Source organism: Aulostomus chinensis, chromosome 6 (genome assembly GCF_037954235.1).
Source record: "Aulostomus chinensis isolate RoL2024-O1b breed Wild chromosome 6, RoL_Achi_v1.0, whole genome shotgun sequence".
NCBI classification, from domain to species: Eukaryota; Metazoa; Chordata; class Actinopteri; order Syngnathiformes; family Aulostomidae; genus Aulostomus; species Aulostomus chinensis.
Window position 1 is genome coordinate 10,662,831 of NC_141325.1, and position 20,294 is coordinate 10,683,124.

Below are 20,294 nucleotides of genomic sequence, written 5' to 3' on the forward strand. Positions count from 1 at the left end.
CATCATACACTCTATTTCAAAAGTAAGAAATATAGCAGGTTTCGCATGTAACTAATGATAAAATCAAATGATACAACGTCATTTTGTGGCAGGCCTGCCATCATTTCTCCTGCGTACTACCTCAATGCAGAGAATGGGCTAGCATGTTCGGCAGCTGTTTTGGTTTTTCTTTAGGAATACCTTTAAAAATTATTTCCCCAATTTTTTTCCTGGCCAACTGTCAAACCCAATTCAAATACTGATTCACTTGTCAAGCTTTGTGACCGCTTACCCCTGAGAGAAATCTAGCTCCATTATGTTCCCCAGCTAGTCACTTAGTTATCTGCAGTGGTTTATCAGAGTCTTTGCAGAGAAAGTACTGTAGTTGCCGGCTACAGCTGGAAACAAGGTTGATGAGGTTAAAGCGAAACAGTAAAGCTGTGTGATCGTAAAAATAAAATATGTACTCTGAGTCACTGTGTGAGGACCTGCAGGGTTGGATGATAATAGGCCCTTTCCACATCTGCCATTTTGACATTGCAGGATAAACACAGGTGTAATTAATAACATTAAGTTTGACCCTGTGCCATTTACGCAAGCCAGGGTCCTGGTATTGTGTATTCTGTCTCACTGAAGCATTTGTAGCACTAAATGGACAGGGCAATCATTAGTTTGATCAATTACACCTGTGTTGGTCCTGCTAATATGGCTGATGTGAAAAAGGCCCGATAAGAATTTACACCGAAGAGAAGCAAAAGCTTAATGACGGTTCCATTGCAACATTAGCACCACAGCATTCTTTGCCATTTTTGCCTGAAAACTTACAAGACAAATGGTCAAATATGTGGTAACTTACCAAGGAGCATAATGATGCACTGCACAATTTATTTTTCATATGTCTGTCATTTTATAGATGCTGTGTGCTGTGCTGTTTCTATTGGTGTATTCAATCCAAAATGGCCTCTGTGCTGGTGTCAAAAAGCCACCCAAGTTTTCAGCTTTGAGGCTCAAAGCTCATTGATCAAGTTCATCACTGTGGACTCTTACTTGATATGTGAATATAAGGGAATTATTTTAGCTTAAGCTCTGGTAGTGGTGCAGCTTGCCTCGTAATACCATAATTTGTTCTTATTGAAGTAGCAGTGTGTCACTCGTCAGGTTTCTATCCAAATGTCTCCTTAATCTTAACTGAATCTGGAGAAATTTTGCAGAAGAAAATTTGAATTTTTTGCCTGTCCATACGTTAGATTTATTTGAGTATTTGGTGTTTGTTAATCGAGGCAAACAGTAGGTGGCGGTGTAATTTCTACCACTGTAGAAGAAGAGGGCGCAGAGGAATAATTACAAGCGTGCAAGTCAAACCACAAACTATTACGGTTATGAAAAAAGGAACCAAATGGATGGATATAAAAGTAAACAAAGGACATTGTAAATGGAGAGTTTTGACCAATAATATTACACCTGTTGATGTTGTCTTGGAGGAGTTCTGGTATCAGCCCTGATGGCAGTGAGCCCTGACCTTCATGCGATAGTTGATCATGTAAGTCCATCATCATGTTTATGCTGAATCTGTTCCACTGAATTTATTCACATGTAAATTTTATCAACACAACACGTTTTAGCTAAGTAGTAATTTAGAGTTTAAGATTTATTTGAATTTTTCAGCGTTTCCACTCAGGTTTTTTTTTTATTCACAAAACTGAAAATGTGTACTAAAAGGGCTGGATACAAATATATCTTATGTGATATGAAAGCAGTTCTACTTTTTCTACATGGCAGTGCTCAAAGTGCTTCACAATAGTGCTTCATTCACACACACACACACACACACACACACACACACACACACACACACACACACATTGGGTGGAGACTGCCATGCCATGCACCAACCTACTCATCAGGAGCAATTAGTGGTTCGATTGCAGGATCGATGTCATCAGTTCTGGCGCTAGCAAAAGCTGGAGACCAGAGGTGAATGTTGGAATGTAAACCGAATGGTAAATTGAGAAATTTCACCATGAGCCCACGCTTAATAAGTTAGCATTACCCCCAACCTCCTGGGAATACCCTGCCTCCTATTGATTTGGAATGTGAAATATGAAGCACTATCTGTTCAGACAGCCTACAAATTGTACCATTTAGAAGTCAGCTCTGCAGTCTGTGATAGTGCAAATGAACTGGAATGTGTTGTTACTCCAGCTGTCCCATGAGCTAGCGCAGTGTTAAATTGATTATCAAGTTCCGTGAAGCATGACAGACATGCTCTTACTGATATGTTTGAGGCTCTCAGTTTTATCTGCATGGTTGATAACATGGATTGCTTTTGCTTATTTTGCTGGACATCTTGCTGTTACAGTAATGCACAAATGCGCGCACACACACACACACACACACACACACACACACACACACACACTGAGTCAGTGCTCACAGTCAATTCGTACACAAGATGGGCTGCTGTTTTTTTTCCCATCCATCCTTTTGGTTCATCTTCCAATTTCTCTGTCACGCATTGCTGCTCTTGCATTCTGCATTGTGTTATTCTTGCGCTTGTGTTAAACAAGAACACCTCGTGTTTTTTTAACTCTTGCACATGCGTTTACACACCTTCCAGAACACCAAATTTATTCCTTAAATTGGATAGGAGGCAATATAACATCTAGAGACAGTCTGATTGCCACTCAATACAGCAAATCAAAACCAACAACACATTCACAAGCAACAAAAGGTCAACACAGTTTAAATCGATTAGCATTAAAATAATGCATTATCAGATTTGTTCTCACCTACACAAATACAATGAGTTCACCTTCTATGCTAGTCTCTTTGTGGGTATGGTTAATATAACAGAGGAAGACTAAAAATCTATTTTACAAAAAGAAATGAGAGTATGGAACAATTTACGTGAATGAAATACAGTGCAAATGCAGACAACCATGAAAGCACATAAATACACTAAGTTTGATTGCATGATCTCCAAGAATGCTCTTATCAGTTGATAATAGCGTGCCACGAGCGTGACACACAGCCATTTATCTTCTGTTTTGTTTAGTTGCACCATTGGCATGACACAACAAACAGCATGAAGTGGGCAAATGAGTCAGACGATGATAATGGTGAATAAGCTTGTTGGTAGAATATTTTTTAATAGTCTGTGATCTTTCATTTAAAAAAAAAAAAACTAGCAGTGATTGCCAGTGTCAACTGACATGAAAAATGTTCATCATAATACATTTTACATCAGAGGCCCGAAGTTTTTGAAATAAGAAAACTCAAGTCTCATTGAACACTCAACACTAACATGTCTGTATAGTAATTTGGTCAATATTGGAATGTAAGCATCCATGTAAATAAAGTGAAAACAGTCAATGGACAGAAAAAATGAACAGAGGAACTTTATTTCCTCACCTCTCCCAATAGATCCTCACAGAGCCTGGTGGTAGCTTTAACATCATATTCATTTTAATATCCATTTCATTTCAGTTTGATTTATCTGGCTGTGCAGCCTCTCTGCGCCGTCCACACAGCAGCTGCTGCCTAGGCTATTCAATCTTGTGTTCATCTCTGGGACAATGGCAAGAAGATGGACGGATCAATAAGAAGACGAAACGGGAGTCAGACATGGTGGAGGAGATGATTGCAGGTTGTTTAGTGAGCTCAGCATAAATCAAAAAGTAGAAATGTTACAAGCTAAAGCTGCAGCTTTGGGAGCTGGCACCCTTGCTTGATGTCTTTATAAGGTAACTCTGAAATGGAATGTTTTTGTTTTAAAGATAAATCATTTATTTGGCCTCGAGAGCTTGTCTCTCTGTCGTGAGTGACATTGGTTCGCTGTTTTGATTTTTGCCAATCTGTGAAATATTTCAGTCTTAACTGGATGGATTAGCGTGCAGTTATGTACAGATATTCATGGTTCCCAACAGTATTTTGTATCCCATGTCTTGGGAGAGGTCCTGGCTTTTCCTTTAATGCTGCTTTAAGGCCACGTTCAAAATGTGTAACTATTTGATCATAATTCCACTTTGTGTTTAGGATTGTTGATACATGTTAGCATGCTAATATGCCTTTCGAAGATAGTTAAAGTGTTAAACAGTTATCCCTCTCATCATTTGCACATTAGCCTTAACATTGTGAGCATGCTAGCAAGTTTACATTAGCATTTTGATCAAATCCCAGCTGCCAATATGTAGGCAAATAGTGTGATAAGCAAATTACAATATTTATTTTCTTCCTTCTATAAATTCTGCTCTAATAGCATCTTGGCTTTTTCACTGTGAGCATGTTTGCAAGTTTATGTTCACATTTTGCTCAAAGTACCACCTTACCTACAGATATGTAGGCATATAACAGTATATTAAACAAACAGCATTACCATTCCAAGAACATGATGACTATGTAGATGTATGTATGTGTGGTTTTGTAGAGAACTTTTTTTTGGAAAAGTATTTTGGCTTTTAGCTGTCATCAATGCAAGGATAGTATGTTGTCCAATCTAGCTAGCGAGGAGAGCATAATTAGATCTTATTAATTTATTCACAGAAAGCTGGTATCGACATAATGATGTCCAAAATTATCCCGTCATGAAGAGTATATTACGAGCTTACTATATCGACTGGTTGATTTTCTAATTCACTCAACATTCGACTGGCCCTCGTCCCTGAGCAAAGAGCAGCTCTGCTCACGCAAGTTGAATCTGGTTGTGAGTTGGCAGGTTAAAGAGACAAATGAAACTGTGTAGTGTGTGGATTGTGTTTCATGGACAATCTGACATCTGTGTATGACGGATATTCCATAATCAAGTTTGAGGGTGTTTCAAATTATGAGTTTCCAGGAAGAAACAACAACATGGGAGGGTTCTGGGAGATGGCCTTGAAATATGGCAGGGAACAAAAAACAGGAGTGTTGGCAGGTGTGGAGTCTCTTAACACCTGGCTGTTGTTTTTGTTGGTATGTGTCTCCATATTTAAAGATCACAAAGCTAGTTTGTGAACAGCATTGCAGGCTACTTTGAAGGCCTTTTCAGCTATGTAATATACAAAATTCTTTTGTGCAAACTGGGATCAAACAACCTTTGTAATTTCCCTGACAGCCAAATGTCACTGCTAATTAGTGGCAAAACACAATGAAATTAGAAAATGTGATTACTCAGTCTTTGGTGAGTCGTTGTGCCGCTGTGCAGCCATGTACGTCAGTGTTCGACCCAAACAAAAACCTGCGGTTAGCCAGCAGATGTTATCATGCCAAGGCCCTTCCTGCAGGAACAAAGGAGCTTTCTGAGAGCAGCTTGTTACATACTCCCACCACAGCTAAAAAAACAAACAGTTGCAATGAAACAAAAAGATGAGGAGCGTTGTATTTTTAAGAAAAGAGCCTAACTCAAAGGCAAATATGGCTACAGAGCTCTCTCTCTTTCTCTCTTGCTCTCTGGGTGTGTGTTTGGAAGTAGACAAGTCATCTGACTTTGATTTCTTGGCTGCTGCGTTTGTGGAAGGCCACAACTAATGTGTAAGATTTCTATTTCCCAACATGTGTTGACTTTTCCATAAAAATATCAGTACATGTCAGCTGTTTTATTACAACCATCTCCCTTGTGGTTGGCATGAGAAAACATGCAGTACATCATGAATGTTATGGGAATTACCCTCATTAGCAGAAGAGTGTGATGATGACAATGTTCCTCTCAGGAGGGGGTTGCTTGTGAGATGATGGCGATTAGGAATTGCCATGATGACAACATGATGACGATTGTGCTTATGAGGAGGCATGCAAACGGATTAGGGATTTAGGCTTGGAGAGGGAGTCCCCCCATGCACATGCAAACATGCATGCATGCATGCACTTCCATGGATATACACACACACACACCTGCCTGTATGTACAAATATGCATATGCAATTTGATTGACATGTTATGACTTGTTTACTCACCGCATGTTGCTTTATTTTAAGTAAACTTGCGCTGTTTTATTAGATCTGGGTTATAGAGTTCATGCTCAGTTACTCTTTTGTTCAGTTTTATTGCTCTATTGTCTGTTTCTTTCCAAAGTTATCCAACCACCGTTTAGTCTGCATATTTTACCTTCCTCTGTATTTTGCGAACTGCTGGCACATTATGAATGCAATTGTACAGTGCTTCCTCAGAGGAAATACACTCCCACTTGTACAATCTTAACTGTTACATTTCTCATCCATCCGGTAAGAAAGACACTCACACATGATAACACCCTCGAAGCAGGAACAAACCTGAACAATGACATCATTTAACAACAATCTTCACTTACGCTTTATTTCCTACATATACCGACTCTCTGAGTCTCAGTTTGTCTTGAAGTAGGTTCTAGCTGCAAATATTCTATTGTATCTTCTTTCTTCTGCTTTTATTTCTTTGAGATCAGGAGACTCAGTAGGTTTATACGTGGAGTGTGGAAGTAAGATCATGAATCATTATTCCTGAGGCAGTATCACGCGGTATAAAGGGGCTGTTTCATTTTTAAATCTGCATTTAGTATTTGCATCCATAATTCTCCTGAAACATCTTAACAAATTCAAAGTTGTTTAGCATATTTCACTCTTTGTGCAATAATTAGACACTACAGGGCACCGAATTCCCAGAGGTGCGCAAACAATTCTGAAATGACGGCATCGGCACATTTGGAAGAAACACGGGGGGAAGTCGAGCAGCTGTAGTTGTTCAGTTGGTCGTAGTTTCCAACTGTTGATGCAGATGCTGGTTGCCATCACTGAGCCTCATACATGACATGAAACTCACAAACTGTTTGACTTAAGCCCTCATTTTTTCAGTCTCACAGGCAGGAAGCGAAGCCTGATGCTTTTGGTAAATCCTCACCACTGACATCTGTTGTGTACTTATTTTAATACTGAAGTCTTCGCAAAGTTTTCAGTTACAATAGACATCAGGAGCAAGGAGTTACAAACGGCCATCAGGCTTTGCTTCCCTTCTGCAAGACTAAATTCTGTGTAAGAACACATTTGGCCATTACTGCAACAGAACCACATTAGAGCTGCAAACATGAACACACACCTCAAAGCGTCTCAAGACAAAGCTGAGGTCCGGGTGGTATTTTTGAATTTCAAAAGGTGGTCAGTGATGGCTATTACTTTGACCTGTGTGTGCAGTGTGTTTCAGCCTTCAAGTCTCTGCACTCAGGCTTAATGGGTTCCTCTCAAACAATCTTTTTTACTCCCTGTCAACAGGTTAAAGTTGTTTCTTTGACTGGAGAGTGAATAAATTGCATATGGTGGCATAGTGCAATCAATGTAGCCACTTTAGCCAATGTCGAGTGTTCCTTGTGTGTGCGTGTGTGTTTTGAGGAACATCTTAACCTGGATTACCTAGACGGCGGTGTGGGCCACCCTTGGCAAACACTGGCGGACTATCCCTCACACACACAGTCTTCAGACTTGTCCACAAGCTTACGACCAGTGCACTCGCATACTCTCACTAGTGTGGTGATGTCATCAGGGTTTTAATGAGGGATTACTCTGACATCACCGGGATTGCTGCCAAGTTAAACCTATTAGCTTCACCATGTGCTTGCAGTGTACTACAGCTCGGACGATGTTTGGCCATGTGTGATAATTAGGAGCCTGTTGAAAAATGGTCCCTTCCTCGTGCGTGTCGATCCAGCTAGCGTCCATTAATTCAGCCCTCCATCAATGTGTCAGTCACAAAAAAAAGGAAAAATGCCTGCACTGAAATCTATGGGTTAGTGTGTTTTTATCTTAACAACCTTTACAATGACTTAAACCTGAGAGGTGGATAGCAAGAAGATATTTAATGAGTTTTTTAATGCAGCTACTTGATACAAGAGTTTTAATTAGCAAACTCCTTTGAGAACACTGTGATGGAGTTTGTCTCACACAAAATCACCACCAGATTAAAGATTATAAACCCACCAAATAACGTCAGCTCGGACTTAAGCTTTTGGAGGTGTTTGAGCCAGTGGTCTGGTGACTTCGCATAAATACTGGAGTTAACTGCTTGTGAGGTGGTGTGAGGAACGCGGAAGTCTCTGCTAGCAGCCACACGACTGGATGAGGCACTCATACTTGAGTTGTTATTTCAGTGTAACAAATGTGAATATCACAACTGAAGAACAAGGTCTTCTTCATCGTGGGCCGATGGGGTACCCTCTCCTGTGCTGCATTATTTTGAAAGGCAACAGGTCATGCCCTATCCCTGTATTTGGATGTTATTCTGAGACAAGCAATCAAACTGAAGACATCACCTTTCATTTTGGGGAAATTTAATGGCCAGAGATTTGTAAAGCCAAGTGCATGCTGAACATCTTCCATAATTTATCTGTTGCAAACACATTTTTGATATTGAGTGATCGATTAATCATCCTGGGCTTTTGTTTAAGGGGGTTCTCTCAGACAGAACAACCTGTTCAGATCCATCATTTCTGAGTTCTTGGTCCCTACAGTTCATCAATTAATCAAATGAAGAATTGATAGATTACAAGGTAATTTTCAAGTTTCGGCATGATAGAATCGGTTTGCCACCTTTCATACATCAGTATGATGTATTGCTGTGAGACAGCTGCAGTTTGGAAGTTGCCTGGTTTGATATATGCTAACATACGCTAACGTGGAAGGACTAAATGTGTCCATTATTTGATTGCTTCCCATTTAACTGCTTCTCATCATTTTCCCTCTGGTAAGTGCTCTGTCATTCTTATTTTCTTAATCTGCCCATGTGGCCTTAGCAACTGAAGGCTGATTGGTCGTCAGGCCCTACCTGTCCCTTTTGAATGCTGCCAGATCACCATGGCAACCACATGATAAACATGAATCTAGTAAGGGGACTGTGAAGGCAGGCAGGAAGCGTGAGCCCGTCTTAGGCGAAGGAATGGCTCCTTGACACACATCAGAGCAGCTGTTTTCAAGCAGCGTGACTGGCTGAGAGCGGCTGCATCTACATTCATACAAATACGCATGAATCTCAATTACCATGTTATTGTTGTTTTGTCATCACATCACCTTCATGTATATATTAAAATCAATATTCTATTCAACTTCCTTCCTATGACAGTGAAGGCGCCGTTGTCATGGCAATCATGGGCAACAGCAGCTTGGGGCTACAGAGAATGGTATGTTTCATCAAACGTGACGAAGCAGTATCTGCATACACGAGTCTCAGCTGTAGAACATGTCAGCTGTGGAGGGACCTACTTTATACTGCAAATGTTTTCAGCCTGGAAAAAGGGTTGATGGTCAACACTTAAGTCCTATGTTACGTAACTTTATCACACTGTCTGATGAAGGTAAAAATTGTCTCGTGTGGATTGGTGGGGTCTTGATTTGAAAAGGGAGTTTTATGGAAAAACAACATAACTAAGGCAAATGGAAAATATGGGAAAATGTTACTCAGATACTGATGTAATGACAACATGTCAACTTACTTCTAATAAAAATCTCATCTGTTTCTATTTTTTTAACACTCATCTCCCTGACTGACATAAAGCACCACTGAACTGAGTCCTCCAATGTGTCGATGCTTGTTTTCTCCGTCATCCCTCTTCCTCTCTTCCAGTATGTCAGGTTGCTTTGTCCATAAGCCCAAAAAAACACCTCACAAACCCCTCCCAGACTGTCGGGCTCCCAGCCAGTCAATTAGCCGTTTATGCACTTTTGTACTTAACCTGCCGCGTCTGTAGCTCAGCTGCTCATTTCACCGTGGATTCATCTGTTTATCTGTTCTCTTTGCAGCATGTCTGCGGTTTTTTGTTTTTTTTTTGGGGGGGGGGGGTTATGGGCTTGTGAAAAAAAAATCGTTAGGCATAACAGTTTTTAATACAATAAGAGAATATATTTTAGATTAATATTTTCATTATTTTGTTAAAAATGAGCCTTTTAGTCCAAAGATTGAAACGGTTTGACAGTTGTGTTTCAGCGTTCAGATTCAGTGATTCTGGTTCCATGGCAGCGAGCCTCAGGGACGCCGAGTGACGACAGCACACTGTCATAGCTCGTCGCTGGCGCTGACGGCGTGTGGCGACGAGGCAAGCGTACGCCTATTACACGGGTTGTGTCTCTGAACGAGGAAGCAAAGGAGGGATGTGTTGGTGTACTGGTGCGCGTTTGTTGCATCTGCCTTTACACTGCGCTCACTCCATACACGTGTCTGTATGTGCACATTTTGATGACGTTAAGACCACGCGTTGCGTCTCTCACAGTGTCGGCAACCGTGAAAACCTGCCTGTCCACCCAGGAGCTGATGTCACATGCTGGCTCCTTCTGTCAGCGCCGAGCAGAAGCCGTAACTCCAGAGATTCACAGCTCTTTGTGTTTGAGCAGCTGATAGTTTCACTCACATGCTTGAAATTTTTCCCTGTGGAGAAGACTGCACCCTGCTGGCTGTTGAGAGCACTTCAGGGACGGTGTAGATGGAGGGGATTCAGATAGCACCTTGATATTCTTAGTTTCAGAAAACGATACGAGACATGAATTAAAAATTTGTTTGAGAGCAACAATATTCAGTCAATTCTTATCAGTTTCTGTTCTTCTCTTTCAGCTTTAATTTTGTTTCTCCTGTCTAAAATTTGTTGCTCAGTTGATTCAGTCTTGTTTTGTGATATTCTACTCCCCCCTAGTGGTATGCTGGGGCAGCGACTGATGTGGTTCAAAGCCGTGACGTCAGGTGATTCATTCCTCTTCCTCTTGTGTTTTTACTATATTTTACATGTTTTCACTTTTATTATTTCAAGTTTATTTGTAGAAGAACAGCTTTAATGATGTTTCACTACAGAACAGTACAGATGTTCTAATATCTCATCAGTAAGATATATATATGATAAATTGGTACAGTCGTCAAGCTGATGTTCTAAGATATAAAAAGACAAGATGTGTCTCAAAGCTTTACTTTAAGGAAACCAATAAACCAATGTTTGGATTTGGATTTTTATATGGAACTTTTGTTTTTAACCTATGAAAGAAAAAATATTTTGAATTTGGTGTCCTAATTTACCCGAAATGACTCTGTAATAAGAATTAGCAGCAACAACAAGTCTATACAATGTACTGCGACTTGGCCTACAGGGGGTGTAATGAAAGACTATATGTCCTTCAGGTTTTTAAACCCATTCGAATGCCTCACTTTGGCATTCCATGTTAAGAAAAATTCTCAATCTCAATGTGTTACTCAGGAAATCACAAGTAGTGTTACAGATAACCCTCGTTATTATTCATGTCTGTGCATCATCATATTATAGATGGCAACAAGATAAAAAAGGACTTCATAATAGCGACATAAGATTTTGATTGGTTCCACCAACTAGTTGTTTAATTTATTCAAATTGATTGAAAAATGATCGATTTATCATCTTTAGATGCACCACTGAAACGGACAACTTTAAATGAAACACGACATGGACTTGGATCAGTAACACAATCGTGAAGTGTTGTTCACACGAGCAGCACCTCTCTCCAAACGCAGCGAGGTAGATGGGCTGCAACTTAGTTTTCATCATAATGACTTCTCCCCTAAGCTTGGAAGATAAAACATTGTTCTATACACAGACGACCGTGAGATGAGCGCATAGGGACCGTTCTATATCATGCAGCATCGAAAAAGAAATACTCTAAAATATTTATTAGCTTCACTCTTACTCCCTTTGGTACTCAACCATCCAATTCTTATTTTTTCCTGCAAGTGTATAGGAAAATCAACTGGGAACCCCCGAAGGCCCACGTGCAGTTACCTGATCAGAACAAATACCGTTTGTTCATGCAACCTGTTTTTTCTCCCTGTCTGTTTGCAAAGTTTAACATCACTTCAAAAGAAACCCGCTGGAAATATAAAAAGATGTATTGAAACAGGAAAACTCACGGTGCAGGGATGACTAGACTCATCAGAGTGGTTAAATCAGGTATTTATGGTAGGAAATACTTAAGAGAAGATTTTGAAGTATTGATGTGTTCATCATGTGCTACAATAGTTGAAGTTGACCATTTAATTATGCAGCCAATCTTATCACTTCAGTTATTATGATTGTGGGTTTTCGACAAGAAAAAGATAAATCCGTTTGCTCTCCGTCTGCACTTTGCCCCTCCTCTCGCCTCTCTCTCCTGCTCTCCATCTATCTCCATCCTTACTCAAGTCACACCCATCCCACTCCCTCTCCCACCTCTTTATCAGGCTCCATCCATCCTCTCACTTGTCTGTCTTCAGCAAGCTCTGTACAAGAGTGTGTGCTTGATAGTGTTTTCAAAGACTTTAAAAAAAACAAAACAAACTATGAGTTTACCTGTGAACTCAGAGTATCTGTCTCTGGAGAGGATCGCCCGCTACCGCCATGCCTGCTCCAACGGCTCGCCCTACGCCACGAACAAGCCCATCGACATCAAACCTCGTGGCAGGAGAGGGTATGACCGCTCTCTTGAACTTAGAAGGAGGGACAGGGGAGAATATAGCTGCAATCTTACTCTAAATTTGAAGCATTTTATTTGCTTTGTCTTTCATGTTGAACAACTATTTTTCTCTGTATTCTCAGCTTTTTCAAAAAGGGTTTGAAATATCATTGCTTACAGAGAAGTAGTGGGCAATTAAAGATGAACAAGTGGCTATTGTGTGTTAACTGTGTGAATGTGTTGTGCGCACACGTGTGTGTGTGTGTGAATCCGTATGTGGGTCTTCACAATCGTGTTTGTGTGTGTGTGTTCTCTCTTATCAGAACATTAGCTGATGAATAGCTCCACCTGGACAACACAGCAAACTGGGTTGTGCATTGTGTAAATGCTCGTTGCTCGGTGGCTGTTTCTGTTGTTAGAGCTTCGGCAAAGTTCTGCTGTTTACTCTACTGAACCTTTAGTGTCAGCCTGAAGTGTGTATTTGTGTGTGTGTAGTTGTGTGTGTCTGCACATTTGTGCACCCTGGCTCGAGCGTTTTTGCTTTTAGAAAACATGCTTAATAGAAAAGTAAACGATAAATAAGCAGTCATCATCGAAAGCATCAAGGTGCTCAGGCAGACAGGTCAGTTCATAAACCAGAACCGAGCATCAGCTAATCGCCAGAGCACTCTGTCCATTACGGCTTACTCAGAAAATGTTGAAACCTTGTTAAGTCCATTTTTGTCCTGCATTTCTCTGACTAACATATACTCAGTGACCCCAACCAAGATGCTTTATATCTGGTGCATGAAACTGGTCTGTGTGTGTGTGTGTGTGTGTGTACCTGGGGTTTAGTATTTGAATATGCACTTATAGGTAATGGCTCTGTAGACATATAGATATGGATGCAGTCTTGTCAATACTGTGTACAGACCATCTGTGCTCACTGGCTGCTTCTTAGTGAAGAGCAATTTATATCTGCTTTTACTAAGTGTCTTTTCTGCACCGCATTTTTAGAACAGTTGTCTTTCTGAAACCGAATCAATACCTCTGATTATTGCTGTCACTTAATCTATGCAGCTGTTTTTTCTACAGCATCAAGTGTACTGTCACTACTGAAATTTCACCACTAGGTGGCAGTACTGTCCGTCAGAATCACATTGAAACTGTACCTCCATCACAGACATGAAGTAGTTTTTGTTTTATTTAATAATGAACTGCGGGTTTCACTTCATTGTTTATATATTTTTCATGCGTTGTCGTACTTTTTGGCTACTTTAGATTGTCTTCACTAGTATTATCACAGTTTATGCATTTATTTATCTCAAATTTGCTATTTTATATACTGGATACTGTTTTAGGGTTTGTTTACTTAGCTCTCTGCTCCACCAGATTTTTATCAATTTAATTATAATCAAAGTTTTTCACGATACTAGGAAATCGTCTTTGCATGACGTGTAGGAATACAATTCATGCAGCTACAAACTTTGCATCCCACACTATGACATGTGTCAGCCTCACAAGCTGATGCCTTGTATGCGAGCAGATAAACACAAAAAACAAAGATAATAATCTTGTAGAAGTATAAGCAAAGAACTACTAGTGTTACTTTAGAATGACCCCCAAAATGTTGAATTTGTGGTACATATATTGCCTCTGGTTTGAAGTATTAAGCTGGAATTAATTAAACGATGAATATCAAACTTATTTTCCATAACCAGCTCTAACATGTCTCCTTCTTGGAAATATTGACTTTTTCGAGCAGGAATGGGTTGACTATTTTGGCATGCTAGCGTTTTGCCATTCTGCTGTTCATTGTGGGAGTTTGTGTGAATGAATGTGCTGACTTGTGTCCTACAAGAAGCAGTTGAGCCAGAACCACCAGAGCCCGCCTGGGACCATCTCACATGCAGTATTCTGTGTATATACAGTACTGTGCTGTTTAGTTTGTTGTCTGGTTTCACTCAACAAAACCTAAGAATTCAATTTCAAATGCATTAAATGGAATTATGTGAGAGGGAAATTAGTTTTTGCATGTCAATTCATCAAATCTTTTAAATTTCTTGGGACATTGTTTCTCCATATTTCTCCAAAAAAACTAGACTTTGCTCATTGTTCTTTCCTTCAGCACATGGACTGCTCTGACCCTGTTAATAGGATTAGTGTCACGACTTTGAGCAGCTATAAACTACATCTTTCTGCAACAGCATTGGAAGTTTCTATTGCAACTCTCGATAACTCACTTTAAGGGCTTTGCACTCATAACAAATCATCCATCTATCTAGCATCAAATCTGCTTCACTGCCACTGTCAACTGTTGTGCCATTTTTTATAACAGTTCAACATGTGAAACTGGTGGACACATGGTGGGATGGATGGAGGCCATCTTTTAAATCAATAGCATTCTGGTGGGTTGTGTCTCTCTCAGTGTGTTCAGCGACGACAGTCCCGAATTACATTTAGCATGGAAGGTTTCACAGTCATTTAACACAATTTAAGGGGATTTGCACTTTATATTGTGCCAGTGTTTGTGCCTTCATGGGATGTGTGCATGTTTCCGCTTGTGAGCTAGCTAATCTGCATGTGCGTATGCAAGAAAATTAGCATGTGACATCCAGCTGCCTCTTTCCTCAGGTACGCCTGTTTTCTTTTGTGTCATCAAAGCACATCGACGCAATTTGCCCTGAAGCATTTGCATTTATGATGTGGATGACAGTAGTATTATCAACCAAAGCAGGCAATGAGCAATTTATTGTTCTTCGAATGGACCTGCAAATGGAGGCATTTCCCTTTTTTGACACTTTCATCCTTCATGTCATATCTCCCTGGTACAAAGGGGAGCCTTCCTCTTGACTGATGGTGCTTAAGTCTCTGGTCAGTTGGCATATTGATGACATGAATATTGTCACTGCTGAGATAAGAAGGTTTGATGAACGTATACACGGATGTCACACGTGGGCTACGTGCTCATTGAAGTTTGTACTTGTTAGGGATCGAAATGTATCCTCCTCCTTCTCTATGCCTGCTGTGTGTTCTCCTCATCCTGAGACTGTACATCAACTTCAGAAATAACAGTCAGCGGCGTGAGTGCCAGATAGATGCAGGATGATGCAAAATTTGTAGTATTATCATTTTTTCCTGTGCATGCATGTACATCTTTACAGTATAGTTACCTCTACCAAGGAGGTCATGTTTTTTCTGCCTTTTAGCAGGATTACGCAAAGACATATGCAGCAGATTTTCACCAAACTTGGTGGATTGTGTTCAGAATGTGCCAAGGGTGAACCCATTAAATGTTTTTGCTGATTAGTCATAGCCACACCCAGTGGCAGCAGGAAAGGACACATTTTTAGTTTTACACTTTGATGTAGTCCTCCTGTTGGGTCAACCAGATCATCTCACATTCAGTCAGAAAGGCCTTAAGAACTTGGTGATGAGCTATCGAGGAGAAAACTGTCGTAAGCAGAATCTTCACGGGCACGTAGGGTTTGGCCGAGGTCGCCTTGGCAGGCTGTGTATGATCAAGCCGAGTGCCCTCCAGCTCATGCTGCAGTTCATGTTGACTTTCATATACCATGCTTATTTCTTCTAATAAGCCATCTTGATTGCAGGATAATCACAAGTGTGACTGATAAAGTTATGCATGGTCCCACTATTTACTATGCCACAGCTACTCCAGACTGACAGCATGCATTATAGCAGGGTCCTGGAACACCTTAATGGAACAGGGCCATAATGTATGCATGAATGACTAAATTTGGACATGTCGATGCAGGGCATGCATGGATGTAATTAATAATGTTCCTTATGGCCCTGGCAAGCTAGGCTTCTGCTACTGTACATGCTGTCCTATGGCTGTGAAACACTAATAAATTGGGACCAGAATTAATGACATCGATTACTCCTGCGTTTGTACAGCAATGACGTGTTTGTTGCGAGAATAACCTATGTGTTCGTTGTTTTGTTTGTGTTTGATTTATTTTTTGCCCTAAGTCGTGCGTGTGGATGTAGCTTAACTGCGTGCTTGTTGCGTGTGCTTGTAACACATGCAGTGCATAGAAAGCTGCTATGTGGCTTGACTTTACTCAGTCATGTATGAGTTCAGCTTCAGGATTAAGCTGTTTTACAAATTGCAACCATTTACAGACGGCAAAAAAGCCGGCTGCTCATATATTTTAATGGGTATCTTGAGAACCGAGACAGCAGATGTTACTAAAATTATGATGCCCACATCACAAAAAAAGGAGAGGCGCTGATCAGGAAATACCTTAAAGTAGCAAGAGTGAAATATTCACACACCAAATAAATCCCTTTTAATGGACTTTTATTGGATTTTTAAGACTCTTCTTCAGACTACTCCTGAATATACAATCGCCATCTTTGAATACCCACAATTCACACAAGCCCATGTCGCAGGTGAATATAGCTCTCCATTACTTTTGCTAATGAGATGATTGATGACAAATGGCAGCTATTTGGTTTTCTCTTACAACCAAAAACATGTGAGAAAATAAAATTTAAAGTGGGGGAATTCTTCAATTTGGCTGCACACTCAAGACTTTCAGAAAATCCTTTGTTTTCTCCATGTGCTGCCCCTCATATTGGAGTCACATGATGATCCGTGGCCCTGTTACATTCCCCCCTCTAGTTCAATGCCGTGTTTCAGCTGTTGGTTTTAGGTTACTGTACTGTAGCAGTTGAGTGATTGACACTTGAGACAATTGACGGTGAATGCAAGTCCCTCCCTTTAAGGACTTACTACTACCAAAACAACCCCTCCCTCACCAGACATACCCAAGCTGCTGCTCAGGGAGATGAAAAAAGAGAGGAAGAGAGAGGCAGACAGAGAGAATAGGAGAGTAAGGCATGGTAACCGAAGACAGGGACTCAGTCATAAAAAGAGTGAGCAAGAGAAGTAGAGGTGAGGGAGGAGGGAGGGACAGAGAGGAAGAATGTGGGAGGCACAGGAGATCTCATTTCCACTACTCAGGATACAAAACAGTGGCTTGAAAAGAGAGAGGGAGAAAGTGCATTGCTGGATCAGAAGAGAGAACGATTATACGCCGATTTGGTAAGAAAGATAAGTGAGAGATAGAGAGAGAGAAAGTGAGAGAGAGCAGAGTGAAGAACCACCTACTGTCAAACACTCGGTGCTTGAGGAGGAGCAGCAACACTGAGGAATACTGTTGGACAGAAGGTTTGATCGGACTGCTCTCTGCTTTTGTTTTCAACCACCTCCACTGCGCTGAGGAGAGGGAACATAAAACCTGTGAGGACTGTGGTCCAACCACGGCGGAGGACTGGTCAGAGAGTGTGTGTGTGTGTGTGTGTGTGTGTGTGTGTGTGTGTGTGTGTGTGAGGGGCTTTAATGTGTGACTGTGTGCATATATAGTGTGAGTGGAAGGAAAGGCAAGACCATGAGTATCATTCTCAAGCCAAGGTCGCGCTCCACCAGCTCACTGAAGAACACGGATGGAATATGGTAAATAGATGAGAAACTTTTGTCTTATTGGCAACATTTTCATGTTGATCCTGTTCTGTGAGAGCGTGTGTGTGTGTGTTTGTGTTGCTCAATTGCTCTGCCTGTGTGTTGCTTTCTAAAATACTTGCTCAGCTTAGTCTCAAGTTCTCCCTGTCTACTTTGTCCCTGTTGGTGTACTGTTTTCTGTCAGTTGACATCTGTATCCTATCATGCTTTTTATCAATCACAACTTCTCTCTCTTCCTCTGTACAAAACAAAACCTTACGATTGGTTTGGGGCACACTTTTATATCTGAGACATGACATCTGGTAGTTAGATAAGTTGTGACCTTAACTCCACTTATATTTCATTAACACAACACTTGATATAGTTACCTTGCCAAACCTCGCACGCAGAAGTTTTCCAGGTTTTCCTCAAAGCATTCAGACTCACGCATGAAACATTTCTACACACATGGGATCCGCGAAACGCTGACACCCAAATCTGCTCTTACACACTTGAGTATGTGGGTCTTAGATTAGAATCGTGTGCCAGGCAAGGTGATTAAGAAACACCTCAATAAACCGTTGTAAAGGCAGAAGACCTATGCCTTTATACTCAGACAAAAGAGGGGGGAAAAGACTGTGACTTCTCCTAATGTGACAGAGAGATCTGACACACGCAAAACAGAGGTAACCGAGTCTCTGGTCAGTTTAATTGAAATATCGTGTGTATTAAAGCTTGCCATGCTTTGTGTCTTGCAGTATACCGCTACTAAGCAAGTGTGAACATTTAATAAATAGCTGTGTAACGTGTTTCTAAATGTGTATTTTTATCATCACAATTGATGATCAAGAGGATTCAAATTTTGATTTTACCCAATACAGACCAAGCTTAAGATACAGATGAAGGCCAAATAGTTAATGCATGAGCCCGTAAGTTTTTATTGCGACTGTCTAGCCAGTATTTCGTTAATGAAACTAACACACAGTGGAATGTATTTTGTTACTGCATCTAGAGTCTACATCATAGATGGCGTGGCTACCATGACATCATACATTGGCCTGTGTACTGTACTTGTGTCCTTAAGATCCGAGTTTGAAGGTTGGAGGAGAGTGAGGGTTATCTGTCAATCACAAAGTAGCCACTTCCTGAAACATACCCTACTTTATAGCACAATTAGCAAAATGAACATCATGTTGTATTGAAACAGACTCTGGAAACTGTTTCCTGAAGTAATAAATCAAGAGAAAGTTTGGGTCATATTCTCAAACAATCCGACTTAATTCAATTTAAAGTGAATTGCCCCCTGCTGGACATGAGGTAGAATGTAGAGTTGAGGCATTTCCACATTGTCTTCCCTTTTCAGATCAGGATCACATCCGTTATTTTTTTTTACAGTCTTTGCTGCAGATAAATACAGGATGCAGAGTGCAGTGCCAGAGGCACTAACTGCCCTGCCCTCTGCCTCATGTCTCCTCCCCTCTCCTGTCTCAACTTGTCCTTTCCTGTCAGCACTCATCACACATGAAGAAACTGCCTTGTAGCTTTCACATCAGAAGTAGATATTCACTATTTCCCATGATGGCACTCTCAAGATGAGCCATAAATGGATCACAACACCCCTCAACGTAATAAACAGTGTTGGAGCGGTCAGGGTTGCAGGGAGTTACTGAGCAACAGTATGTGTTAGAAACCTTGGACCTCCCTGCAGTTTTCACAGCATTCTCACGTTGTCAGTTTATTCATGTGCTCTACAACCTCCCCAGCAGGAAGTGACGCGTCTTTGACCTGAAGATATATTAATTAGGTCTTTGAGGGTCTCAAAGGAGTGCAGATGACAGACAGCATGTGATGCTGAAGGTGTCGTAGCCATCTATTTACTGATATTGGTGCGAGAGCTGCTTGCCTAGAGAAAGTGTCCTTCTAGTGTTAAAGCTGAGAATTTGACAGTGTCAGGTTTGTATGAGCCATCTTTTTGAATGACTACCAAAGGCAGTACTCAGCTGGACAAAGCAATACCGCCTCCTCCATCTGCCCCGCGTGCTTCTCTGCTGTTATTTACTCTTCTATCAAGGCTTCTTCTTCTGTAGCCTCTCATCATTGCACTGTCATTCATATTATCCCAGAGCTTAAGTATAGTAACACTTGCATCCAAAATCACTGATGTGTAGGTGACAGTTCAGCTTTTTTTGTATTATTTTTACACCGAGTGCATGTGTGATGCAGAAAGTCTCAGCATTATCTCTTGAGGTGCCATCAAAATAAACACTGAACCTACCATGTGTTTCTTAGCTGTACTTTTAAGTCCGGTGTTTGTGTACTGATGTGTACTTAAGGGCACAGTCCCCTACAGTGCAGCGATCTGAGATTAGTGTGTGATGTGCTACTTTGTCTGGCCAAGCCACAACAGACCCCTCTCCACCCATCTGTGTAAATTCAGGTGTGTATACGCAGACTTTGGAGTACCCCTCACCATGCTAACCCAGGTATTGTGTGAG

General features: G+C 40.9%; 1 protein-coding gene across 4 annotated transcripts in view; it reads left to right on the plus strand.

Moving 5' to 3' along the window:
* The window catches only part of pde4d (phosphodiesterase 4D, cAMP-specific), a 130,662-nt gene that overhangs the window by 80,660 nt on the left and 29,708 nt on the right, over nucleotides 1-20,294 (plus strand). Inside the window, exon 1 of one of the 4 annotated variants that reach the window (XM_086206397.1) lies at nucleotides 17,417-17,814. The exons of the other annotated variants lie outside the window; for them this stretch is intronic. Within the exon in view, the coding sequence (XP_086062523.1) occupies nucleotides 17,750-17,814 (65 nt within the window). The 5' untranslated portion in view covers nucleotides 17,417-17,749. Of the gene's footprint in view, nucleotides 1-17,416; nucleotides 17,815-20,294 lie in introns of those variants that run through there. 4 annotated transcript variants of the gene reach the window in all.